General features: G+C 50.2%; 6 protein-coding genes across 6 annotated transcripts; 2 read left to right on the top strand and 4 right to left on the bottom strand.

Annotated features, from left to right (window-relative positions):
* Positions 1-1300: 1300 nt before the first annotated feature.
* VEL1 (velum formation- protein) lies at positions 1301-4696 on the top strand. The gene is made up of 3 exons (XM_024904015.2): positions 1301-1823; positions 1982-2196; positions 2283-4696. The coding sequence occupies exons 2-3, from the start codon at positions 2043-2045 to the stop codon at positions 3719-3721; spliced, it is 1593 nt and encodes a 530-aa protein (XP_024759660.1). The 5' UTR covers positions 1301-1823; positions 1982-2042; the 3' UTR covers positions 3722-4696.
* Positions 4697-5756: 1060 nt separating this feature from the next.
* On the top strand, positions 5757-8890 carry TrAFT101_004974 (uncharacterized protein). The gene is made up of 2 exons (XM_024900411.2): positions 5757-5900; positions 6057-8890. The coding sequence occupies exon 2, from the start codon at positions 6565-6567 to the stop codon at positions 7912-7914; it is 1350 nt and encodes a 449-aa protein (XP_024759659.1). The 5' UTR covers positions 5757-5900; positions 6057-6564; the 3' UTR covers positions 7915-8890.
* A 204-nt stretch (positions 8891-9094) lies between these two features.
* On the bottom strand, positions 9095-14620 carry TrAFT101_004975 (uncharacterized protein). Its single transcript, XM_024909910.2, has 3 exons — positions 13881-14620; positions 10301-13822; positions 9095-10223 (listed from the first exon to the last, which is right to left on the bottom strand). Exons 1-3 carry the CDS (start codon positions 14532-14534, stop codon positions 10056-10058), a joined length of 4344 nt encoding a protein of 1447 aa, XP_024759657.1. The 5' UTR covers positions 14535-14620; the 3' UTR covers positions 9095-10055.
* A 2498-nt stretch (positions 14621-17118) lies between these two features.
* TrAFT101_004976 (uncharacterized protein) lies at positions 17119-20257 on the bottom strand. Its single transcript, XM_024906766.2, has 3 exons — positions 19746-20257; positions 18344-19539; positions 17119-18272 (listed from the first exon to the last, which is right to left on the bottom strand). The coding sequence occupies exons 1-3, from the start codon at positions 19879-19881 to the stop codon at positions 17802-17804; spliced, it is 1803 nt and encodes a 600-aa protein (XP_024759655.2). The 5' UTR covers positions 19882-20257; the 3' UTR covers positions 17119-17801.
* A 243-nt stretch (positions 20258-20500) lies between these two features.
* Positions 20501-22473, bottom strand: TrAFT101_004977 (uncharacterized protein). The gene is made up of 2 exons (XM_066127344.1): positions 21873-22473; positions 20501-21721 (listed from the first exon to the last, which is right to left on the bottom strand). The coding sequence occupies exons 1-2, from the start codon at positions 22303-22305 to the stop codon at positions 20907-20909; spliced, it is 1248 nt and encodes a 415-aa protein (XP_065983455.1). The 5' UTR covers positions 22306-22473; the 3' UTR covers positions 20501-20906.
* A 547-nt stretch (positions 22474-23020) lies between these two features.
* Positions 23021-25773, bottom strand: TrAFT101_004978 (uncharacterized protein). Its single transcript, XM_024904014.2, has 3 exons — positions 25692-25773; positions 24645-25534; positions 23021-24507 (listed from the first exon to the last, which is right to left on the bottom strand). The coding sequence occupies exons 2-3, from the start codon at positions 24890-24892 to the stop codon at positions 23478-23480; spliced, it is 1278 nt and encodes a 425-aa protein (XP_024759653.1). The 5' UTR covers positions 24893-25534; positions 25692-25773; the 3' UTR covers positions 23021-23477.
* Between the last annotated feature and the right edge of the window lie 456 nt (positions 25774-26229).

Genomic DNA, 26229 nt, shown 5'->3' on the forward strand with positions numbered 1-26229 from the left:
GACAGGTGGTGGAGCCGTCTGGCTTTCCTTTGGGCAGATTGAACGGATGAGTGAAGGCGAGGGAGTGAGTGATCGACTGGACTGCCTTGCTTGTGCTCGTGCTTGTACTTTCTCTGGAATAGGCACTTACACCGTAGCTCAAAAGCCCGACAAGATTGAATTTTTAGCGGACAAGCACTACCATTACAGGTGCTACGCATGGTGCAGTACCGTACCTGTGCTACGGCACAGCGTCGCCGGGGGGTCTCTAATGTATCAACTGCTGTGTCTTGTCCACCAATGGCGTGGCAGCCGTTGCCTGTCCAGCGCTGCTTTTCTCTCGTCCTGCAGGTTCCTGTACTTCGCCGGTGTCTTCGATTTTCTTTCCTTTCTTTTTGTTCCGTCCTCTTTTTCGTGCGAGGTGCTTAGAAACCACCACATTGTACATTATTATCCTTGCTCATACCATCAGCCCATCGCCTGACTCAGGCCATGCATTTGCCCGCTCGCTTTGCCTGGTCCTTCTTTTTGCCCGCAACACAGGCCGCCAATTTTTCCCCCCCTTCATTTTCAACGTTAAACACGGGAACGGGGTGCTGCAGTAGCGGCACAAGCACAAGCACCGGTGCTGTCAAAAAGCTGCTGGCGAAGCAAACATTGCTGCGACCGACCGTCTGGAACCCGCTGGGGAAGTGCTGAAGTAAAATGGCCGGGCGTGGAGAAGCCGAGCTTGCCACCCCCTCTGTCTGTGTCGCAGCCAATAAATTTCTAGACGCCAGGGCTGCAGCCTCTCATCAGCACGAAAGCTCAAGCGACAGCGTGTTTCTTTTTTGGCTTTTCTGCTCCCCCCCATGTGCTCCCATGTGTGGTGAGAGCAGTGAGAACATGCATCTGAGCACAAGAGACACGGTACCTGCACTGGGCGGGCTGGGCACCTTTGTGGTGAGCTGCAGCAGTCTGTCTCGTCGCTTGCAAAGTCCATAGGTACCGTAGCACCAGACTGCAAAACCAGTACAGGGGCCCGGGCTACACTAGGCTGGCTAGCTCATCCCATTAATAGGTGCAGTACGGCACGAGCACCCGTACACACAAGTATGTACCAGCAGGGCATTTTGCAGCTTGTACCGTACAGCTCAGACATGCCGTTTGGTAGCGGTACCAGCACCAGAAAGTCGCCCGTGAAGAAGCTGGGGAGAAGATCCTTCCTAACGAACCCAACCGCCATCCGGGCTCTCGCCCATCTATCTCCACCCCCCTCTGCCATCTGCTCTGCCATCCACTACCGTCGGCACCATCCACCCCCCCAGCGCTCACCCCCTCTCCACGCTCCTTTAAAAAGAAGGGAAAAACGAAACCCTTCGCGTTCTTTCGGCCAAGGCTTACCTGATTGGTCCTGGCCCACGTCCTGGACATGCCAGGCTCCCTCAGCTGCGACCCGCTCCTCTAGTCCCAGATTCCCGGGGCCCTCCCTCAATAAATGTGGCCCTGGCTCTAGTCGGAACAGCGTCTGCCCAGCCTGGCCAGCATCTCTCAACTGCTACTAGTACCTACATGGTCGCACATCCACTTCTTTCGTCCTCCCGTTGGTTTCTCTCCTCTTGCACCTTCCACGCACACAACCTCGATATACTCCCACGGCCTGAGAGACGATAGACGAGACCGTCCAAGGGGAAAACAAGACAGCTCCATCAACTCGGTCGCTCTCGATACAACCCGTCGTCGCTGCTATACATGATTCCACGACTCTCGACTACCCGCGTACTGTAGTCTGGGCTGAACAACGGGCTCCTTGCTCTCCCGCCCTGACGGTTTGGCGGACCGAGACCGCCTCGAGTCATTTGAAGGTGAGTTGACCATTCTTCATCAGACACTGCTACATTACTTCTTTTTGCGGCATCCAAGTTTTTTTTTCCCTCTCGACTGTCGCTCCTGCTGCCCCATCATCCGTCCTCAAAAGGTTCTCGCAGCCACATTGAACTGTACCACTAACACAGCGAAACAGCCTCTTTTTGATCCACTCGTATTCTTCACTCAATTACACTTTTTTTTTCCCACGCGATATCATGGCGACGCCTTCCAGTGTGGCCTCCTCGGCAGGCCAGCGGGACATGGTCCAGCGAATTCACCGTGTGACTAGAGAGAACCGCCATCTTTGGTACCAGTTGACGGTTCTGCAGCAGCCGGAGCGAGCTCGGGCTTGTGGTTCGGGCATGAAAGGTACGACCTTCAATGTGACAGATGGATGATGCATCGCTCTACTCCATCTTTTCTTTGCGAGAAAGTCTTTGCTCACTCCCTCGTAGCTAACAGCGACCGACGACCCGTTGATCCACCACCTGTTGTTGAACTTCGCATCATCGAAGGTCACTCTGTTGAAGAAGGCAAGGACATCACTTTCGACTACAACGCCAATTTCTTCCTTTATGCGAGCTTGGAGCAGGCCCGTCCCATTGCCCATGGCCGTGTCCAAAATGGAGCCACTAACAACCCTCCCATCCTGACTGGCGTTCCTGCATCTGGTATGGCCTATCTCGACCGACCTACTGAGGCTGGATACTTCATCTTCCCCGATCTCTCCGTCCGACACGAGGGTTACTTCCGCCTCTCCTTCAGCTTGTTCGAGACGACCAAGGAGGCCAAGGACTTTGATCTGGAGCCCTCCGATTCCGATCTTCCCCCCGGTGTTGACTGGAGAATGGAAATCAAGACGCAGCCCTTCAACGTCTTCAGCGCCAAGAAATTCCCTGGACTGATGGAGAGCACTCCCCTCAGCAAGACCGTTGCCGACCAAGGATGCCGAGTCCGTATCCGCCGTGATGTACGTATGAGGAAGCGTGACGGCAAGGGCAGCGGCTATGATCGACGCGAAGAAGAGTATGCTCGGCGTCGGACCGTCACGCCGGCTCCCGCCGAGGATCCTCACGGCTTGCGGGCCAGATCCGTCAGTAACGCGAGCGAGCACCGTGCGCCCTACATGCCACAAGAGCCATCACGAAGACCATCTGCTGCTGAAAGCTACCATGCTCCCTCATTGCACCCGCCTCCTCCACCTCCCTCTTACGACGCACCACCGCCATCTGCTCGTCCTGGCCATCTTGCATTCGGCGACTCAGCAGTGCCGCAATATGGAGCGCCCGCTCCTCCTCGCCCATATGCCCATCCGCAAAGCGCTCCGATCCCTCCTGCCACGCCTACTGGGCCATATCCAGCAGCAGCTTCACCATCTCCGTATGCCAAGACAGACTCGCAGCCGTACAAATACAGTGCTCGACATCCGGCGCCTAGCCCATCGCCAATTCCGCCCATGAGGCACGCCATTTACGACAGTCGGCCCTCAGAGCCATACTCATCGACTGAGAGGCGGCCTTCGCATGCTCCTTACCATCCTTCCGGGCCGGTGGCACCGTACTCTGCACCCTCTCTTCCGCCACTGCCTAGACGCGAGTCGTCGACTCATTCATCCTTGGCGCCCCTCAGGATTGCTTCTTTGGTGTCGCCCCTCCCGCCTATCGAGGCCCAGACGGAGCCTCTTCCCCCTCCACCGATCATGTCGACAGGCGGCAAGAGAAAGCATGACTACGTCTTCTCCCAGAGCACTAAGCCGCTGTACAATGGCCAGCGGCAACTTGATGCTCACTTTAGTCACGGCTATCGTGGAGTCACCCCCGAGCCTGATCAGGGAGTCTACTCTAGAGCCGACGGTCATATCGGCGTCGTTACTTTCAACCAGTACCAGGTATAAGCCTCTTGGTATGCTACAAACTCGACTCCGATGTATGAGTGACTCAAAAATAATGGAGTATTATCTGCATTTTATTTTGATGCGTGATAGATTTCTCATGGGCGTTTTGGGGCTTGTATCGACTATTAAATACCTCTTTTATTATTTCGCAAGAGGACAACATGAATGGGCTAGTGATTTCTGGAGTTGGGGCACGACAAGCAGCTTGAAGCTTTTATAAAGCAAGATGGCTCGACGGAACACAGCAACTTTGATGTGATTTTTTACTTTTATATACATATATATATCATCGTTATTCTTGATTCTTTTCTCCGACAGGTTGCAACAATCATAGATGGCGGGAAAAGAGAGACGTGAATGCGATGAAATAACCATTTACGCTCTACGTTGAATTCAGTACCCATATATTGTGTTAATTGGGACGGCATAGCTGTTTCGCTGAAACTACCATTCCTTATAGTTGAGGTGTTCTTTCTTTTCTTTTGGATGGATCTTTCTTCTCTTTTTATCTTTTTTTTTCCCCCAAATGATACAATCTATTAGCACAAGTAGCTTTTTCTTGCTTTTTCTATAGCAGACAATATTTCCATTATCCTATTATTATCCTTACTATCTCTTTTTATTTCCCTGTTTGAGAATCTGGTTCAACAACTGTTCTGTTAATGCTGGATAATGGGAGGGGAGGTCTGTTTGACTCTCCATAGTGGTTTGGCTTCGTGGAGAGGTAACCAATGCCTAGTATTTTCAATGTGAAGCACAACTTGGCGGAAATATTGAGAATATGGAAATTTCGGTGGTTCGTTTGTTTACCATTGGTACAGCAAAAATTCTTGGAGTAAATGTCATTTATTTTCTTACGATGGGATAGGGTCTTTGAGCAAAGCTAATTCAACAACCGTGGCCGGTGGTTTCTTTGTTTCTTATGTCTTTCTTTACATATACCTATGTAGTTTATAACTGATAAGAAGATTTTGAGAACGATTTTAGCTTTTGTAACATATCTTTTCTTTTCTTTTCTTTTCTTTTTCTTCATGACTAGTGAATTGAATTGAATTGTTATATCTAAGGCACTTCGGAATTGCATAACTCTTGGATAACTCGGGAGCACATCTCACATCTCATAACCGGCACTGTAGCTCAAGCTCAGATCGTTTCAGGCCAGCACAGCCGCAAAGCGTAGTGTCAGTCCTGCCAGGTATATTGCCGCACCCAAGTAATATAATTTAATGACTCTCTACTTGCCTCAGGCTAAAAAAAGGAAAAAAAAAAAAAAAAAAAAAAAAAAAAAAGAGCCGGAGCGAGATTCCTAAAGAGAATATCTATCATGTGGCATGAGCAACTAAAATCCCCCAAAAAGAGAGGGAGGAGGAGACTGGCTTGAGGGGGGAAAAGAGAGAGAGTGTGATCGGTGAAATACCACCCTCGGGTCGGCTACTTTGTCGGACTGTGACGGTATTTTCGAGCACAGAGTGGCTTTATGGCCCGTAAAATGAGTAGGAGAAAGACCAGGGCCATGTGCGCTAAAGGTGCTCTCTTGTGACCTGGGTATATATTGTGTGGCTGGCGCGAAGGAAACTCAGTTCCCTATTGAGCTTGGAGCGCAGCTGATCACGTTCTGATTCCTGGAAGCTTAGCATCTCATTTGTGCAGCGAGTAGGTACCTGATAGCGAGTAGACAGACTTGCAAGTGTCTAAGTAGTTGTCTTCGCCTCCGCATTTTCCATCCCTTGGATGCCCGTCGTGCAGCATCGTGCAGATGTCGGTGGCCCTGATCATGCCAGCACGGCAGAGCAGCTGCGAGCCCGCTCGGCCGGCTTGTCCTATTTGCTGCTAGCAATATACGAGTACGGGGGAGCACAATCAACATCCCTGTCGCCGACCCGGTCCCAATCCCTGCCGGCCCCCTCCTCGAAGATGCCATCCCTGTCCGTTGCCACGACAACCATCACGTGCAGCCAGGATGCCTGGCCAGACGGTGTGAATGGGGCCAGCCGTGGGTGCCATACATAAAACAAAACAGTCGGGCGCATTTCTGCTCCCCAGGCCGCCAACGTACATGATCCTATCTGCAAGTGCAGGAACCGGGCCCGTTCTAGCCCAGCGGTGCTGTCTCTTGTCTGGTGGCTCGCAGAACCAGATAAAGAAGGACGAGCCTCGCCTTGCGGATCTCAGGTTGATTGTAAGTTGTGAAGTGAGAGGAAAACGACACAATCAACCCCCCCCCTTCTCTCACTCTAACCTCGCCCTTTTTTTTTTTCTCTCTCTCTTCTTCTTGAAATCAGCGCCATACAAATGACTTGTCAAGCTAAACCTCACTCACTAACAATGGCCCCAGCTACGATCCCTCATTAAACTTTAAAAAAGGCTTGCGGAGTGAATCCCAATTTCCCCGAGCGCCCGGCGAGACAACAAGACCGAAGACCTGCTACGTATAAGTGTGGGAGCATTCCCCCGTCAAGAAGGGAGGGTGCTGGTCCGTGTTTTGGTTTGGTTTGGCTTTTGTTTTGTTGTCGGTCATACCATTGTTTTGGAGTCTCGAGAGAGTGAAAATAATCCCTCGCTGGTGGTGGCGGCAGAGACGAGAGAGACAGACGAGGAACAAAAAGAAACAAGGTCCTTGGTGACGGAGATGAACGCTTTCTGATTGTTTGACCCTTCTGTTATTTGACATCGCCACTCAATCGTTGGCATCGGCTCTACTGGTTGCGAGACCGTAATCAGACATCTGCGGCCGACGCTTCTTTTTCCTCAATCACCGGCCCTTAACCCCCCCGTCGTCTCTACGTTATCGCGCCTATCTATATATACACCATCCCGCCTGCTCAACCGCTCACCTGCCTGCAATGGGCCCCCCGAAGACGAGGGGCCTCGAGGCGCGGCCGAGCCGCAGCCGCTTTCACGAGGGTTCTATGAATGACCGCGTGTCTGCCGTACCACCAGACCATTTCCTTGGACCCGGGGAGATAGAATCGCTGGAAAGACCATTGGAGGTGGAACTGGAGCAGCATCAGTATAATCTACGAAACGCTCGCCGGTCGCAAGATACTCAGCGTCAGCTTCAGCTATGGTTGTCTCAAGCTCCTAGTATCGCTCCGAGTGTCGCCCCGAGCACCAGCACCTCCTCTCCTTCGAAAAAGGGCATGCTGGGCAAGGTCTGGGATGGCGTTCGAGGTCGGCTTCAGCTCAAGAAAGATACCCCCTCCCCTGAACAGAAGAAGAAGGCAGATTCGCCGCCCAAGAAGCCAGCAACAGCAAATATTTACGACGACAGGCCCACTAGAGAAGAGGCCCTGGCGAGTTATCATTTGTTGGTTGAGTCGGGCTTCTTCACTTCTCATGCCATTCAGTCTACCCGACAACCTCCCCCGCCGGGTTTTGTAAAGCAGCGACCAGCCACCAGCCACCAGGTGCTCTCCGTCTCGACACCGCCGCGAGCACCACAGCCTCTCCAAGCCCCCCCTTCATTGCCTCCGCCTCCGAAATTCCCTCTCAACACCACACCTAAAACACCTAGGAGTACTAGGAGTAACAGGACGTCTTTATCCGCCGTGACCCCGGCGAGTGCCGATTCGAGAGGCACCAAACGGACTGTAAATGAAAGCACCAACAACGATATCCTGATCCACCAGGACGAGAGGGAAAAACCGGAAGTTCCTAGAGAGGCGCGCAAGAAGATCCGTAAGAGTACTTCTAAAGACTTCACTATTCCTGTTCTTCGTACCGTTAAGTCTCGACGGAAACTCACGGGTAGCCGATCAAATCGCCGAAAGAGTCAAGGCAACGCTGGTCTCCCGCCTGTGGTAATACACCACTACCATAGTCACAGTGCATCAAGTCGAGACTCCAAGCATAGCAAGCGTTCTTCTCACTTACTGTGCGCAGCCTCGCCATCATCCGCAGGATCATCACCCCGAAGCTCCCTTGACTCTACATCGTCATGGAGAGAGAGTGGTGAAAGCGTCTACAGCGTTCGGGCCATTGGCTCTGGCTCCAAGAGCTCTCGTGCCCTCAGGCCGAGAAAACCTGCGGCCAAGGCTGGCGCCACTAATACTGCTGATGCTGATGCAACGGAGCCTCTCAAGGTGGTTCCCAATGCAAACCGAGGAATCCCCGGTGTTCCAAGCATTCCCGCCAAGTATACCTTTGGAGAAGATCGAGAAAATGGACAGGCCTGGCGAGGGCTGAGACGGTGAAGACTTCTATTCGCATTAACTACTATTATTGGACTTTGTCGCGGGCGTTGTCGGATCCACATTTTTTCCATCTCAAAATCTGTTTTTCTTGAATCAGCCGGGATTCAATATTTAACGAATTTCTTTTCTCTCTATCACGAGATATGATATGAATTTTTATCGAATTTTTTTTTTCTTTTCTTTTCATATACCCCATCCGTTCGGAGGGCGACCAGAAAATCTCTAGAAAACACCAAAAAAATGGAAGAAAATACACAAAAAACTCAACAACCGATGTAATGATCCAACAACCGTCTATGCTTCCCAGCAGCGCAGGCGGAAATTTTATCTTTCGTTGTTAACAAAACATGTCTTGATTTGCAAGGGACGTTGTGCTTTGTTACGGTATGTGTCACGACAAAAGGAACAATATATGAAACTCACGTATATATACGACTTTGACGACATTTGTGCAAATATGCGGCAAGCAGCGACGGAACAAGGGAGGATCAATAACAAAAGGTTCAATGGAGAGATGGAAGAAGGGAGAAGATGAGAAAGAAATGTCCTTACCTGTCACTCTATCTATATATGACCCTGCGGGAAACGGGCATTTCGTTCTTCTTTTTCTACTGGGAAATCCTATCCTTTTAGGATCTTCTTTTGTCTGAAAGCTGTTTGCTTGCTTTTGAAATTTTTTGATTTTCAGTTCGCAAGAGGGGAAAAAACAGAAAAGGAAACCTGCTATTCTTTCAAACATTCGTTTACATATTCGGATCTCTTTTCTTTTCTCGACCACGGCCCTTTCTACCTCCCCTACATAAGAATCGGTGATGTTAGTTACATCGATCGATAAGGGAGGGTAGGAGAAGGCTAGGAAAGAGAAAGAAGGATCTTAATAATGATATGATGACTTTCTTAAGGGGGCGAGGAAAGGAGGATGATTGTACTAATAGGGTATTGCTTTTTTAACTTATTTTATGAATGACAAGAGACATTACATCAATCTTTCGTGTTGTGTATGCTGTGTTGAATTGCCTACTTTTGATGAATGATTCTATTGATTCCTAATTTCCATTTAAATGTGTGTTAAACACCTCTTGAGATTCTGGCAGACGAAGTTGTCTGTAATACTGTCCTTAATACTAGAGATAAAACCCGGGTTTGTATTTCTTTAAATAATAAGAAGAGAACAAACAATCTTGGCATTCACTAGACACACATGAGATCTATTTACAGTAGAAGAAGTTGTAGTTATCGTGAAAATTCTTAAATTGCATGTCTATCCTACTATCCAATAGAGTGCACGGGTTTCTACCTCAGCACAGATAAAATTAAAGATAGACAGAGAGAAGAGAGAAAAGCAAACCAGCAGCATTAAATAGAATAATTTAAATCCCTTTTTGCGTTCTCCGAGCTTAGCAAGACAGAGAAGACGAAAAACGGAAAGAAAAAAAGAAAAGAAAAGAAAAGAAAGGGGGAATCCCCTTTTGCGTTCTCTAATCTTAGCAAGATAGAGAAGAGGAAAAACGGAAAGAAAAGGAAAAAGAAAAAAGGAACAATCTGTTGCACCTCCCTCCATCAGCCAGCCCCATCTATACCAAGCACGTTGCTCCCCTCCGACTCCTCCCTGTCCCAGTATCAATCCAGCAAATAATAAGAAAACACCCTCACCCCTTGCTATTCCCACGCAGAACGAAAGCCGCTCGTTCGCCGGCCCATTTCTTTGAGTCCATGTCACTTGGACATGAGAAAAGGTGGTGTGAAAAAGAAAAAGAAGGAAAGAAAAAAAGAAAGAAAGAAGTCCCATATCCATATTCATGCATTCTTCCATAACAGTAGTGTTCCCATAATAACAGTCGTCTCAATGTGAAATGAAAGCAAAAACATATAATGAATAAAGATATTCTACATAAGAGATGCTTAAGAAAAAGGGCCAAAAAAAAAAAAATAACGGGGGGCCCAGTAAAACAATAATTTCCACACAACGCGAAAATAATCGCTAATAAGATGCCGGTAGAGAAAAACATCTCAAGCATAGCAAACTCCTTTCCGGAAACGAATAACATCTCGGTTCATTCCACTTGTGCGCCAAGCCAATCCACAAACATCCCAAGATAATCGAAAAGAAGAAAGTAGGAAAATCAACAACAATGTCGCCATCATGTTAAGCCAGCGCGAATTTCATGAGCTGACCGATCTCGAATAGTGCGTGAAGCAAAGGTACGTCCTGCTACAACAATAGCCCGGATAGTATCCCAGATCAAAGCAAAAAGTCCAGGGAACCAGTTATAAAGCAGCGCGCAGACCATAGCCAAAAGGAGAGGGATCTATAGAAGAGGAAAAAATCGGTCAGTATATAGATTTCCAGTATTAAATAGCGAGGATGGCTTTCTCAACCACTTACCCAAATAAAGAAGAGGTTCCGATCATTGCTAATCTTCTTTAGCTTTTGCTCCCGAGCTCTCAAAAAGTTTTCTTGTTGTTCCTTTGTGATAGCATGCTTGCGTCCAATTTCAAGGATCTCCGGGATCTCGGTCGTAGTGACAGATTTCTTGGCCACAGTCACTGACGAGTGCTGCTGCTGCTGCTGCTGCTGCTGATCGTATAGCTTCGAGTACTTCAAGTCAGCCTCTGCTTCAAGAGCCGCGCGAGCCGCCGACTGAATCTTAATGTCTTTGTCCGCTTCAGGATAAATGTCTTCGTAAGCAGGGGGTGCCGCCGATGCACCATTCATGTATGATGAGAGATCCCACCAGCGACCATCTACCTTTGCCTCATTGTCGCCGTGGGTATCTGGGCGGTTGCCGGTCATGTTGGGCATCAGCTGCTGTACCCTGCGGATAAAAGGCGCTTGCTGAAGGTAGGCCTGGTAGTCGGGCAGAGCCTGCATACCGGCAAAGGTTGGCATTTGAGGAATCTGAGGGAGATGTGTAAAGTTTTGGAGCTGCTGGGAAAGCTGCTGCTGGAACTGCAGAAGCTGCTCTTGGACCTGGTTCTTGAGCGCAGCCGCCAATGCCGTGGTCTGCGTCGCTACACTGTTATTAGCGTCATCGACAACAGCAGCAGCAACTTCTTCTAGCACAACGCCCTTGTCTAGTCCGATGCCGCTTGGTCGCCTCATCTGGAGGAGGTCATTATCATCCGAATCTTCGTCTTCAAAGTCGTCGGTTGTGTACTCGGGGCTTTCTTCGCTCGGATCCAAAGAAATGGGTTCTTCGTGAGTGTGGGCTCTAGTCAACGGTTCCCACAGCGAGCGCAGAGAAGCGGCACTGCTAGAGGTGCTCTGAAGAGATCCTCCGCTGCGGGAGCGGTTGTGCTTTTGCGTGCTACGAATAGTGCGAACGACAGCTCTCGACTGGGCTACGTCGACGGCAGTTAGGCTCGATAAGCTTCGGATTGTTGGATCAGCTCCTGCAAGCAGTAGTCGTCGCGCAATTTCTGGGTGATTATAAAGAGCGGCGAAATGCAGAGGAGTGAAGCCACCTCTGTCACGGACATAGGGGCTTGCGCCGCGGGCGAGAAGAGCAGCGACCAAACGGTGATAGCCCTGAGAGCAGGCCAAATGTAGCATAGTGTGTCCAGAGGACCCCTTCAGGTCCAGCTGCGTCCTGTGAGGACTGTCATCCAGATCGATGAGGTCAAGAACTCTGAGAAGCTGAGATTCAAGGTGTGTCTCATTCGGCGCCGCCTGGTGGTATACAGGGCCATTGCCTGACGAGCCACCATTAGAAGATGGCCCATTGCCCCAGCTTGAGCCGCCATCGTTTAGAATCCTGTGTGCAAGTTCATTCACGTCGACAGCCCGGCCGGACATCTTGTGGCCCAGTACAGCAAGAGCGGTACGGATTAAGATGTCTTCGGTATCATCGATATATTTGAACATTGGGGGCTGCTTGGCGATGGGGAAGCCAAGCGCTTCTTGCCGTCCGAGCGTCACAGGGACTGGGCCCGCAACTGCAGAAGGAGGTAGCAGGCATACCAGCGCTTGCGGTCCCCAAAAGGTGGTTGTAATAGCCTTGACGCTGCCAAACCAAACCTCATGCCCTTGGATAAAAGAAGCTCCAATGACGGTAACCTCGATGCCGCCCACCTTGGGGCCCTCGCCAGGGATAACCTTGTGGACTATAGGAATTGCCACCTGCTCGTTTACTGAGGCTGGAGGCATCGCATAGAGGCCACGGCCAATGGGCTGTGAGAACTGGCCAGAGAGTTGGCTAAGCGATGCAGAGTTAACGCCATTCCGGAGCCCGCTAGGGCTAGGAGCACGACTGGGATGGCTGGATGTTGGAGCAGAATAAAGCTGGGCCATGGCCAAATTATCCATGCTCTCAGAGCGTCTATTGCCGAAAAATGGGACTTGTTCGTTACTATTGGGCGTAGTGGGTCCATTCGTAAACGGGATTTGGGTGTTATTCATGGTGCCAAACATTGCCTCGGGCGTCGAGAAAGTGTGTGGATTGGGTGAGAAGGGCGAGGTTGCGGCAGACACGTGCTGACTCATGTTGTTTTGAGCGGGCACGTTTGGCGAGGCATCCATACGTGTCATGGTTAAACCATTGGGTACTCTACCAGAAGCACTCGATTTCCTCTTCTTGGCAGGGCCGCCCTGGCTAGGCGAAGGAGGCCGTGATAGGGACCGCCCAGACACTCCTGCCGCGGCCATGGTAGGAGTATTTTTCCCAGATGATGGAGCGTATGGGGCAGCCTGGCCATTGCTGCTTTGCATTGCGGAAGGAGAGAATGCAAAGGGAGAGCCCGGCTGTGTTTGCATCCCCAGATTGTCGGTATCCATGGGCTGCTGCAGTGAAGAGCTCGAAACGGCTTCTGACATGGCCGGCTGCCCCAGCTGCTGCGTCATGGGGTTAGTCTTGTGGTCATCGGTAATCATAATCGGGTTCGACATGGCCTGCGCAATGACGTTGTCCTTCCAGTCTTTGATGGTGAAGATGACGTTGAAGCCCATCTTCTCGCCATGGTGGCGGCAGTAGCAGGCAATTCGCATAGGGGCGTCAACTTGCATGGCGCGAGGGTGTCGATTCTGCTCTGGCCGTCCATGGTTGTCCAAAATACCATTGATGGGCTGCCAGTCTTTGATCTCCGAAGTGTTGAACACAACGACACGGCGCTGCTCATCCTGGCTCCACATCTGATCTTCTTCGGGTTTCTTGACCTTCTTCCTGGCCGCTCTCTTGCGCTCTCTTGTGATACAGCCAGCACAGATGCGAACGTCGCCTCCTTTCTGTGCATTGAGCGGATCATTATCTTCCGGGAGGTAGCCCTGGGGACTCGAAGCAGCCCTCTCCAAAGCTGCCTTTCGCTTATCTGGCTGATCCATGGCACTGGTACAGACCAAACTGACAAAAAGTTCGAGGGTATCGGGAGACTTCTGCGCAGCAGGCTTCGCCATGAGTTTAGGTTTAGAAATTGTGTGAGGTGGCAAATGCAATTTGGTGATCCCTGGTGGGAGCGGGTCTAGTGCCATCTTTATGGGAATCTGTGTCTCTACACGGGACTTGAGGGGTGTCGGGAAGATTTTGAGCTCATATCCCCCGGTAAAGTTGTATGCGGCGGGTTTGTTAATGTCATTAGCACTGCTTTGCTCGCCAATGCCGTTGGAGAAGTTGATGCCGTAGTTGGAATTTTCAGTGAAAAGAATGTTGTCATTCTTGAATGGCGGGATGCCTTGCGGAAATAATGAAGTTTGGATTTGTGATACTTGGGCATTGAAACTCGAATGGCTGGGCAGTGTATCCGAGATGTTTGGCGGAGAGTTCAGCGATGTTCCCCACATGGCATGGAGACCTCTTGGGGAGGGTATTTTGAATATAGCGCCCGCTGGCGATCCATCATGACTAGTTACCATGTTCGACATTGGCGACAATTCTCGCGACGCCTCTCTGGTTTGTCCCATGGATGCCGCTGAGTACTGCAGTAAAAATTGTTAGCCCTGGGTCAGCAAGGTCACCAAAATTGCATTCACGTACCGAATTCTTCTTCTGATGCCCATCATGCGTTGGTATCGGCAGGTCCACGTTTGCCGAATTGTTAGTCTTGATGGCGGGCATGCTGGGAGAAGGAATGGTTGCGAGGCTGCTCGGCGTGTTGTCAAGATTTCCCGAAGGGGCTGGTGGGAAATCAAACGCATGGCCCATGAAGGTATCTTCGCGGTCACCACCAAAGCCGGGAAAGATAGTCATGTCCAAGGCTTCATCTTCGCGAGTAAACGGATAGGCTGGGTCGTCCTCGCTCAAGTCGGGAATATCCCGGTTTCCCCAATCCATGGTGTCGTCTAATTCGTCGGTCGCTATTATGTCTGCTGCTGGTGTCTTTGCCGGCGTGCAGCTTCCTGTCCTTTTTACGGAAGCGGTAGAGTCCGAGGAAGAATCTGGTAATGAGCCGTTGGGCGAGTCGGGGAAGCCAACGTTGGCGATTAGCTCCTGGGGATTGAGAAAGGCTTTCTGCTGGTTTGACCCAAGGCTTGCTAGGCTTTGCAGGTCGTCTGGGGTGGGAGAGAAGCGCAAGAAGTTGGAGGCCACCGCAAGTTCATCGTCGGACAGATCCCGGAATTCGTCGTCGTGCATCGAAGACGCTCCTACAATGAGCGGGCTGCTAGCACCTGGTTGTGCAGTCGGGGTCATGGCCAGCTGGCGTCCACTGTCCACGTGTGGGTTGATCGATGTAGGCGGCTGGCCGGTAAGGTTGGAGTGGCAGGTTGAAAAAGGAAGAAGCAGAGGCTGCGCGGCAGTTTTGGCGGTGCGCACTATTGGAAGCAAGGCGATCTTTTTCCACGCGGTACTCGCCAGCGGGGGTTTGCTAGTGCAGACAGTCGCTGTGGGCAGCCGGTTGTACTGTGGAGTGGCGGCGATTGCTAGCGCCAGGCGACCCAGCGAGTGCGCTGGTGCTTTTTCAGGGACCAGCCACAGACGCCTCCTCTGAGTCTCTGATAAGCGAGCGCTACTTGGCTGCTTGTATACTGCGCCGCACCCGAGGTCGCCCTCGCACTGTCTTTGGTTTGAGTGAGACGAGCCCTTGTCTATGCATATGCACCCTTTATAAAGTCAATCCAGCAGTATCATTATCTCTCAGGTACATGCGATGCAGCACGGTGCAGAGTGCTAGGGATGAGCAATGCAGCCCGTTCGTCACTTTGGCCAGGGCCTACTGCGGCCTGACCAATGATCACGCGGCGGCCACGTACATTGCTGGGTAGCGCATGTAGCTACTGCGACCTGCTGGGTAGTCGGCCGCGCTCTCCTATATCATTACTCCTACCGCCAACCACAGGCAGGTACCCAATATAAGCGGCACGTCTCCCAGCAATACTTCCGGAGCTTTGCAAGAGGCAGTAGCGGCGAGGCATGAGTACTTAATCCCCCTACAGCACAGTATAAATTCAGTGCAGACAAGTTGCTCTACAAGCAAATAGACCGACCTAGAACTCGGCATCGTCAACTTCCAAGGCTCCAGGCCTCGCTGGCCGCCTCTTTCGCACAGCGGCTGCCTACTGACGATGAAGCTGCTTCACCAGCCTGCCATCTCGTCGTTCCCCAACAATCAATGCTGTCATCAGGCCGAGTCCCCGCCCCGGTCCTTCATTACGCAAGCCCCTCCCGGGGAATCTTGAGAGCACCAGCCCGTCCCCAAACGGCAGGCCTGCCCCGATGGCCCCGGGGACCGCGGGTTTGCCGATCTGACAGCAGCTGTCTTCCATCCAACTCTGGCACCAGCCGAGGTGCCTGGGAGCTGCTTGTGCCTGTGCGTTGCAATTGTGCGACTATGACTGGGCACTGCGTAGCTTTCCGCAATACATACAAGACAAGCCCCAATCACTAATCATGGCTGCTCCAATCACCGCTCGCCAAAGCGGCCTTTGTAAGCTACACACGGAGTACAGAGATTCTGCGTTCCTCGTCTCTCCCACTTTGGGCTCAAGACTTCCCAGCCGCCACAAGCCTCAGCCTCGACTTAGATACCCATCAGATATAATTTGCGTACAGCCCAATTCAAGCCACTGATAACCGTATAAACTTTTACCCAAGCCTTCACGTGAGCAAAATTCAGAAACGTGCATCAAATATGCTTTGCGGACGTTTTCAAGGGATCCAATACTCCACGATACTGCACACAAACAGCCTTGTTGCGCGCCGGCACGTTCAAGCTGTCTCTCTTCAGCAGCATCAACCACCTCCTACTGGGTATTACCCGTCAATATTACCAATATGTACCAGCAGCGGCGCCCAGAAGCTCCAGCCCTCAACGCTTCTTCCTGAGGTACAGGAACACCCACTCTTTAACCCGCAAGTACCTGCATGGTACCTCAAGCCGCTGCAATGGCCACCGCATAATGTCCGTATCGGCTCCGTACCTACAACAGCCAAGCGAATCTTGCTCCTCTATTGCATCGCATCCCCAACGAAAAATAATGACTCTCACTCACAGCCACATTGCATTTCGAAAGCCCAGATTCCACATCATTCGCGCAACGGATATATCGTCGCAAAAAAAGAAGAAGAAGAAAAGCCACCGAGTAGAAGAAAAAAAAAATTAATGAATAAAATAAAAAATAAATTACTGCCACTTGGCCATACTACTACCTAGTACTAGTAAATCTGAACAATGGTGGTGGCGCCCATGGCGAGCTACTGTAATTTTTCTATTTTTTTTCTCCAGAGTTTCTCAATCCGCCATCCACGTTTGGACACAACTATAAATTATCATTCCCACTTGCGTGCCGACGTACCTACCTGGTTGAAAAGATCATGTTTCCGGAACCTACCGACCTAAGGTAGTTAGTACTGGTAACCAACTCTACTCAACACAGAGTTTTGTCTATGAATTGATGATGCCGCCGTGTGACCGATGCGGGCGTTCCTGCAGCTTGTACCTTGCCCTAGGTTTCAGGTGGTACACCAGCAAGCTTGACAAGATGATGGCTGTCGATCTCATGTACATGCAAAAAAGTTTAAAAAAAAATACGAAAGACTCCATTTGCTTGGAATTGAGTTTTATATAGAGAAATATGAATTAGTGAGCAAATTGCAGCGGTCTGGCCGCCATTTGGCCACGTACGCCGAAGCATCTTGGAGCATTTCTCCGCGTCTTATATCCACCTACATATAGGTGGATATAATATCCCCTCATCGCATTGAAAGCCACCTCAGATGAAAGCCACCTCTGAGGTGGCGCCTCGAAGAGGTCTTTTACTTCTTTTATCTTTATTCCCTTTCTTTTTTCTTTATATCCTTTTATATACATATATATATATATATATATCCTTTCTTTTTGTATATGTGTGCGTGTATGAGTGAGTTAGATACCTACAACATATCATTGCGCTATATCAAGTACCCTAATAGAACTCATCTTGCACATACCTATATAGGTAGTACTTGCCTATTATTTGATAGTCTCTCTATAGTTAGCTTCTCCCGCCAAGTTTCGTCAATTTCCTAATTAAGCAATATCTATGGTATCATACAATGGCTAGAAACCAAGATACGCTAGGCAATTACTGCAACTATAGATGCTACATACCATGCCGGAAATCAGGAGCACCAGCTCAGCTCAGGCACTCGCCCTTCCCGAGTTTCAAATATTGTTCTCTAATAAGATATCTTCTGTCGTTGATCCTGTTGTTCTTGTAGGATTCACCGTAAATAAGGGTAGGTAAGTCCGTACAACGACCTCTTTCTTCAAGTTGAACTCTTCATAGAAGTTCACTACAGATGCATATTAATCCAACTATAAACCCTCAGCTCTGCAAAAAGAGAGCCAACTCCATATAAACCCCCATCTCGCTTGTAGGATTCAGACCGAGAACGTCCCCGAATCTAAATGAATGGTCACCAACCCATTGCATTGAAGTGTAAATTGGATTTTAGCGTAAATATGCTTGGTTCCAAAGATTAATTCTCTGCCGACTTAGACTCAGGAAGTTTGTCACCGGACGGCGGCGCGCTATGTTGTGGACCTTCAGATGATGATGAAGCCACGAACTCTACCAGCCTTGGTTCCGGCTCGTCATAAAACCGGATTTCACGTCTGCGGGCCGGCATTGCGTCCTCTTGCGAGGAATCATCCTCGCCACTGGCGCTGGGCCTAGGAGGTACGGTATGGAGCATGGGATGAGGCTTAGAGGGCCCAGAAACAGTTGCGCTGCTCAGAGGATGTCCGCCGGCGGCGGCATCGACAGTAGTTTCGCCGTCTCCCTTTTTACTAGATAACCACTTAGACACGGAAGATATGCGTGAACCTATCCGTGAACCTATGCGCGAGTTGCCACCACTGTTGCTGACGTTCTCACTCAACACTCGAGAGATTGTCCGAGGCATGAGATACCCTATTTTACCAAGGGGAATGCTCAATCCATGGACGACCTTGCAAAATCAAAACCATTAGTTATTGCAGTGCGTAAAGGATAGTAATAGCAGTGAGAATGAAAACTTACCACGCTGCAAACAGTGAGGAACCAAACCACAATTCTCACCATTTCGCCTAAATCCTTGACGTCGCTTCTCGGGTTGCCCTCTTCATCACTCAAGAACTTTTCGATGAACTCTAAAGTAATGAATAGATAGAACACTGCCGATACGCCGATGGGGCCAAAGAATCCAACAAAGAGAGCCTGGTGCCTCTCTGTGATTTGGTGGATCCATTTGTGCAGGCCATAGATCCAGGGCAGCCGCCTCACGAGCATCACAAGGATACCAAGCGGCACTAGCTTGTATATAGGGATGAGTGTGTTATGGCGGAATTCAGTCCACGGCAAGTATGCTCCGTACCAGAGAAAGATGGAGACGTTTAGAAGCATGTCAACCGTAGGCTGCAGCGAGTCATCCAGCGTTTCAAGGCGGAACCAATCATCCCAAGTGAAAGCATTTCCGGCAATGAAGCAGGCCAGAACGTCGTCTGTGCCGATTAGCCCGCATGTGCCGAGAACGAACAATGCCAAGGATACGGCAGAGACCAAAAAGCTCTCCCGATCGACGTAGTTGCGTCTCACAGCCCAACGGAGCAGCTCTTTGGCCACCAATCCCACAACAGCGCCGTAGATGACGCTCAAGATGATGGTATAAGCCCAAGTATACGCGAACCAGAGCCCCATGGCCTCTCCGGCTCCACCAAAAGTAGCACCAGAGCCGACAAACTTGATCAGATACAAGGAAAAAAAGAGAAAGGGGTAGCCTAACCCGTCATTCGCACCAGACTCAGCAACGATAAGGTTCTGTAGTTCCTTGGGGATGTTGTTATCAGCAAACTTCCCCTTGACAATAACCGCAGACAGCACAGGGTCCGTAGGCGTGACACAGGCGCCCACGGCCAGGGCATGCAAAAAGTTTGGCATCCCAGCAAGGGCCCAGACAAGAAAGCTCGTAGTGAGCCACATCAAGGTCATCCCAGGGCCGAGCAGCAGCATGAGAGACTTGCGCTCCTTCCAGAGATACTTGCTGGGCAGTTGCACGCCCGCAATTACCAGCTGGACACCCAGAACAAGTCGAGAGAAATTGAGCGTGATGGTTCCCAGCCGCTGGTCAATACATTCGGCCTTGCTGATGGTAGACGTGCTGCATCCAGCATAGGCATCTGGCCGAATGAAGTCGGCGCCATGAGGGCCGAGGGCAACGCCAATGAGGAGAGATATGACTGCAGCGCCCCGCTATTAGCCATCATGCAGATGCAGGTCTAGAAAGAGAAAGAAGTCCTCGACTATCGAAAAAAATCATGTCTCGGACAGTCCAAGACACGTTACTCATGCAGGCGGATGAGGGCCGCTGCTGGTTTCGGTTTTCCCCCGCAAAATAAAATTGATGCAAGGAGATGAGAACAAGCAAAAGAAGGAGCAAACTTACGAGCTTCAGATAGGTAGTAATTCTCCTTCAAGAGGTACGACACCAGCCCAAACAGCGATATGAAGCCCCCCAAAACAGCGACCACAATGTTAAAGTTGGACAGCGCCAGCGGCACAGCCCAGATGTTGTCAACCATGGCGATAGCGCCTCAGCTAAATGTTAGCAAATCGAGAATCGAGTTGCCGTAGTGACTAAGACAGCAAAGATCATTCTTTTTTCAAAGAGTCCCCGGGTCCTGGAAAGCTTCGAAGCAGGGCCTCTTCGCAGTCTCTGGGAGGAAAGCCCTTTTCCGCAGACGAACAGGCGTTATCCGACTGAGTGACGCAATAGGAAGAGTCGTATTAGATGACGCAACCCAGGTTCAGAGATAGGTAATTTGCAGGAGGAAAAAGAAAATTTATCCAATCGGTCTCTTAACTATTGCATGCAGCAGCGGAACTTTGCATGAACCAAGTTCCGCCGTTTCGACGTCAAAGGCGAGAGCAAAAGGTTGTCGAGCCAAGTAGCCAATAGAGGCCTGCACCCGGCCCAAGAACCCCGGTAAAGTGGCGTCGACCGGTGAGCGCGAAACCCCCCACAGGAACAGCACATTTTGGGGGCCAGTCCGCGAAGGATGTGAAGTTTTTTAATATCGGGTCCGAGTCAGAGTCACATCCCCTGTGATATGCCAAGCCAAGGATGACAAAGAGAGTCCGGCAACTCTCCGGAATTCTGCGCGAAGGCGGTGGATAGAATTTGAGAGAAAGAGAAAACCATTCGCAGTACGAAATTGTGTTCATTTTTAAGGTAAAAATAATTGCTACCTTAATGCATGTATGACTAGGAGAAGCTGCTAAACCTACTGTGAAACAAGCAAGTATTACCAAATATAAACATCTTGGTATCAACCACCATCCTTCAAAAAAAAAAAAGGAGATGTAAAATATAAAACTCCTATCCAGGGCTCCATCCAGTTGCCGTTACAATCATTAGTGTCCCATGCCCAACTCCACGGTATGCTATTTTCCCGCCGTAGATCATTCGTATCTCTCCCTCGTAGATCGTATATTGCAGCTGCGCCTGTCAAAGGGTAGACATAACACCCGTTGCTTAAAACCCAACTTCATCATCCCCATCCACGGCGTGGGAAACGCTGTGTCGGTGTGCGCTCATCATGCCTTATCATGGAAGGTTAGCGCCCATGACGGCCAGCCGATCTGCAGCAATGTTGCCATGATTTGTGGCATGGCCCTTTACCCACTGGAAGTAGGTATTGCCTCCAGCCTTGGTTCGCTCATCTATCTTCTTAAGGATAGGCCGTATAATTTCATGATTCTTAACATCATCGCCGTTGGCTGTTTTCCAATTCTTTTTATTCCATCCAATAGGCCACTCAGTTACACATTTGATGGAATACTGGCTGTCGCTGTAAATGCGAACGGTCTGGGCTGCCGGTACAGATTCCAAAGCCCGCAGCATAGCCATGAGCTCTGCTCGCTGGTTGGTCTGCTTCTCGCCAGGTAATTTTTCTGCGAGATTGCGGGGGTCATTTTCTCCAAAATAAACGCCCAGCCCAGCGCGGGCGCCCTTTCTGCCGTTGGCTAGGCTGCTCCCATCGGTATATATGTCGAGGACATCCTCTCGAGGCTTAGTGTCAATCTCATTGTCCCTAATGATGGGAGTGAACTTCTTGATAGTGAAGAGCTGTTCTTCAACCTCCACCTTCTGCACAGGCTCCACCTTCTCTCCCAATGCCTCTATCGCCTCCTTATTGCCAAATTGTCGGATGTATGCCACGGCCTCTGCCCTAGTTGAGAAACGCTTGTATTTGGGACCCTTGATGCCCGTGATGGCCTTTTGAGCTTCCGACCAGTCTGTGAAGATGCCTGTCGGGTCGCCAACGGCAACCGCGTAGAACTTTTCGGGCTCATCTGCCACAGCGACTTTCTTCCCAGCGGCGAAGGCTTCGGCGTCTTCTCTTGAGAGAAAGGATTTGACTAAATGCAGGATTACAACGATTAGCTATAGTTTTCTCTCTCTTTTTCCTATCCTTCCACCGTAAAATGCAATTCCAGCATTGCAGTCACTCGTCCGTATAAATAATAGATTCTTTTTTTTTTCCGAGAAAAAAAAAAAAAGGTCACTCACAAACAGCGCCCTTGAATCCAGCCGTCTGAGCCTGGCACTCCGCGTACGTCAAGTACACCCCAGGGACGAAGCCCGCTTGCACGGAGTAGTATTTCTGAACATTTTCCATCTTTCTCTTCTTGGAGGCACTTGATGTCGCAGCGCTGCTTGAGGCTGGCCGCTTGTTTTTGTTGCTGGGCATGGTTTCAGGCATGGTGGTGGTGGTATCAGATATACCACCGGAAGGACCAGAAAACGCGGAAACAGGCGAGTCGGGGCTCAGCTCATAATATTGTCGCGCCAGGGTCGGCGCTGCAGTCAATTGCGATTGCGGCCTGACCGCGGCCTGCCACACCACAGGGTACAATCGGCGGTGGGTGGCGGCAGTCCGAAGAACAGCGCTTGTTATGCCGTTGGCGATGCTGTTCGCACAAGGCTGAGGGCGAAGTCGCATAAGCTTCACATCAATGGCATGGCGAATCGCCAACGTCGAGGGGGCCGGCCGGGGCTTATGAACGGGAGCTGGAGCCGGAGCTGGAGATGAAGGCCTGCGCTCGGACAGTCGGCGAGAGAGGCGAGAGGCAACGAAGCGAAAGGGGGGGGGTTTTTTTTCGTTTGGGGGGTTTCTTGTTGTGCCCTTGGAGCAGAGCAAGGCAGAGCAGCCGCCAACGGGCCGCGTGATTCGCGCAAACTTTGGGAGGGGCAGCGCTGCCCGCTTTCCCGCACAGCGCGGTGGAGCCGCCGCATAGCGCCTGGTCGCATTTGCCGCGATGCTACCCCAGCAAAGTGAGGCGCCCAAACCCTGCTGTGATCTCTCGGTGTTTAGGGTAGCTTTGGGGCATCTCTGCCGCCCAGCCCTCCAAGCCTAGGCCCATGACCGGCTGTGTACTGCTGGATGCGTCTGCCGCTGCAGCTCTTGGTGGTTCATCATCAACATGGTAGGTGACTTGTCCATGTTTCAAACTCTCAGTTTTCAATATCAAAGAGGCTGGTTGTTTCCGGGTCAAAACTAAGGGACCTCCTAGGCCGCCGATACATATGTATATGTACTACTATCCATCCGTCTATCACGTTGCCTTGGTCAAGCCGCAGGTTGCCAGTTATCAGCCAGTCATTGTCCTTCGCCTGCCACTGTATCAAGAAATTACATTTATATTCTTACTTTTTTGCTCTCCTTTCTGTCTTGTTTCCGTTTCAAAAAAAACAAACATAAATTAATAATCATCTTTATCCGTTCTAGTCTGGTCCGTCAGTAATCCATTCGCCGTGCCAGGCTAATAAAACCACAACTTTTCCATTGACAAAATAACTCGATGCCGTGTACTTCGTACCGAGCCCCTTCAGCGAATAGAGGATTATCTAACCCGTCTTCTGTATCTTGCAGCTCTACCCTCTGTCGTCGCCAACAGCCTTTAGTTGTAGTAGTATGCATTTTCCATGATAAATTATTCGTACAAAAAGATGCGGCTGTCCGCAGCAGCAACAACAATAGCGCATCATACCTATATTACAAGCACGCCACGCAGCTAGGGCGCGCCAATATCGCCCGGGGAGCTTGGTTGTCTGGCACTGCCTTAGCCAGCAATGGCAGTACTGAGTCTCATATCGTCCTTGGAGGTGGTAATCCTAAACGTGAGTGGTTGGGTCGACAGGGGGGAGGTCAGGTACGCCGTCGCCTTCCCACTCCCATGCCAGCAAGCTCCAGTTGAGCTCACGTCTCCAGAAAAGACCCAATCCTCGTCCACCTCCATCAGGACGATCATCTGCGCTCAGGCCACCCGTGCGAGGCATATGGCAACAGAACACTGCCTTCCCCATGCGAGAGTGCAGTACGGCCATGGAGCACGCAACACAGGGCTCATGGGTGGCATAGAGCTCTAGTCCGTGACATAAGTAACCATCCTTGTTTGGATGCTCTTGCTTGAAGCACTCCTTTTCGAGCTCAAGCATAGGCGTGTCCTGGAAGGCGTCAAATTCTAAGACGGGGCGCTCCATTGGCTGTTCAGCGACCGCTCGCTCGTACCGGACGAGTTTCTGAGCCACCATGCTCATAGCACGCAGGACACAGTGCGACATTGGGTTGTTATCGAGACCGAATCCATTCTTTTGATAATGTCTCGCATCTCCAGCAAGCCCAACAAGCTCTGCACCTTTTTCACTTCTTTGAACTATCACGGCCCCCATAGCTTCTCCAATACCCGCTTCCTTAGCCTGAAGGGCAACACGATGTGCCAGTGCGACCCAAATTGGTGCGTCATTCTTAATGTCTTCTGTGCCACGGGCGAACATTCCCGGATGGGGGCCTAGGGGATTATTCTTGCGGTAGACTGTTGGCCAAAACTGTGCACTCCACATAGCGGCCTGAATTTGAGACGTTGGTGCCATCATGGGAACAGGGATAATGCTCAAGAATGGCTCTTTCTCAACTCCTTCTACTCCAGAAAGCAGCCCAATAAGCTCATCACGGGAGAAGTCTTTGGACTCGCCTACTACGACATAGATCCAGGTTGATTTCGAAGTGTGAATTTGCCGACCGGTTGGAGTGTCATTCATCAGCTGTGTCTTCAGGTGAGCCGGGAGGTCCGCTGGCTTCGCACACCTTCGCAGGTGCGGTAAGGTATTAGCATTACCGGCATTGCTCAAGTCGCGCAAGAGTCTGGAAAACGAGTCAGTATATTGGAGAATGTATAAGAGATTTCATGGTATAATGTGAAATTTGCAATCAACCGAAGGTTATTTTGCCAAGGAAGCTATTTAAAGAGAGAGAGAAAAGAAATAGAAATGGTCACTTACGTGACAAAATTATTGGCAGACTTGGTCGGGACTCGAGTGATGTACGCGTGCGAGATGTAGTGATCCTGATAAACCTCCTGGTCCGTTTTTAGGGGAATCAGAACGCCCAGAGGGAGATTTTGGGCTCTAAGATCATCGATCATAGGGTTAGGTAAAGCAAGCCTTCCCAAACGGACATCTTTATTGTTTGCATTCTCAAGTTTCGCGTTGGCGGGCTCGTCAAAATAGTCTTCCATTTCAACAGCCATTTTGCTCTGGTGAAATTGAAATCGTCTCCGCCAAAGAAAGCGGAAAGGAAATGCCTTGGAATAGTTATTGGCAAACAGCTGAGTTCAGCTAGTAGGAATGTCGTTCAGTAACAGAGAGATTTGAAGTACCGATGGACAAGCGCTCCTATGTTTGCATTCCGAGCGTCGTGGCAGCTATGGAGAAATGCCAAATGGATGTCTGTCGATGCTGACGATACGACAGCAGAAGAAAACTCTGCCTTGGCTTAGTTGTTAGAGTAATGTTTGGGGCCGTCTTTGATACGCGGAAGAAGCAGCCAGCAGGTAATATTTAAAGTTGCCACAAGTTCTGATGTTTATGAACCCCAAGTCTGAGAGGAAGGAGCCAGTAGCTCTGTTAAATGATCAAGCGGCTACTTCTCCTGCTTGAGATTTAAGCCGATTTGCCTTGGCGACGACAATAATAGCTTGCTTGCTGGGAGAGGGCGATGCTGCAGATGACTTGAAATGGCCCTGAATGTAGCTCTTATGGACGGGGTAAGGTTGCCCTGAAAGTACCTTTTAACCCAGACTCTAAAGAGCTACTCTCTAGGGGCGCTTAAGCGGAGTGATGAGTTTAGACGAGACCGCCTGCCAGTTCAGAATTTTGGTGGGAGAATCTCGCTAGAGGCTCCGTCAGAAATATGGTCTACAATCGACTTTTCATCCTGTGGTGAGCCGAAGATGGCAGAATTTGCATGTTACTGCATCATGTGCATGATGGAGAATTACCGGGAAAAGCAAAGGGCAGGGAGAAAATAAAGAGACATGAATAGCTTACCGGCAATATGTCAGAATATGTTCATGTGCTGAATGACCAAAGCAAAATGGGGTTTTGGAACTCTGAGCGTTTGAGGAATTCAGATAGTCAAGATGCCGCTGAAGATTGAAGTTGAGGAAGAGTGGGGAACAGTCAAGAAAACGCAGGCGCTGGTTGGCCACAAGATCGGCAGGTACAGCGCCCCACTTAAAATTTCTATTTGCATCTCATGGCAGATTCACTTCTGTTTGACTTTTTTAGAGGATGCTACGCTGCTGAGCACCGAGTGAAATGCCAAGTTGTGTGCATGAATGCATAATCTGGGGCAACCCTCATTGCAAGTACATTTGTTATTTTATATAGTAACACACAGCAAGTAATAATGCAAAAATACATCTGATTCTACTAGATTGTTGACATGATCAAGTTTGGCTCCAAGCAATTACAGCAGTAGCGTTTGAAACGCGGCGGTTCATGTGATGGCAGTTCCTGCCAAACGACCTCCACCGCCTTGAAATCTTGCAGCCGCAGCAGCTGTGCCTAGCAAGGTTAACAGCCT

Source organism: Trichoderma asperellum, chromosome 3, assembly GCF_020647865.1.
Source record: "Trichoderma asperellum chromosome 3, complete sequence".
Lineage (NCBI taxonomy): Eukaryota > Fungi > Ascomycota > Sordariomycetes > Hypocreales > Hypocreaceae > Trichoderma > Trichoderma asperellum.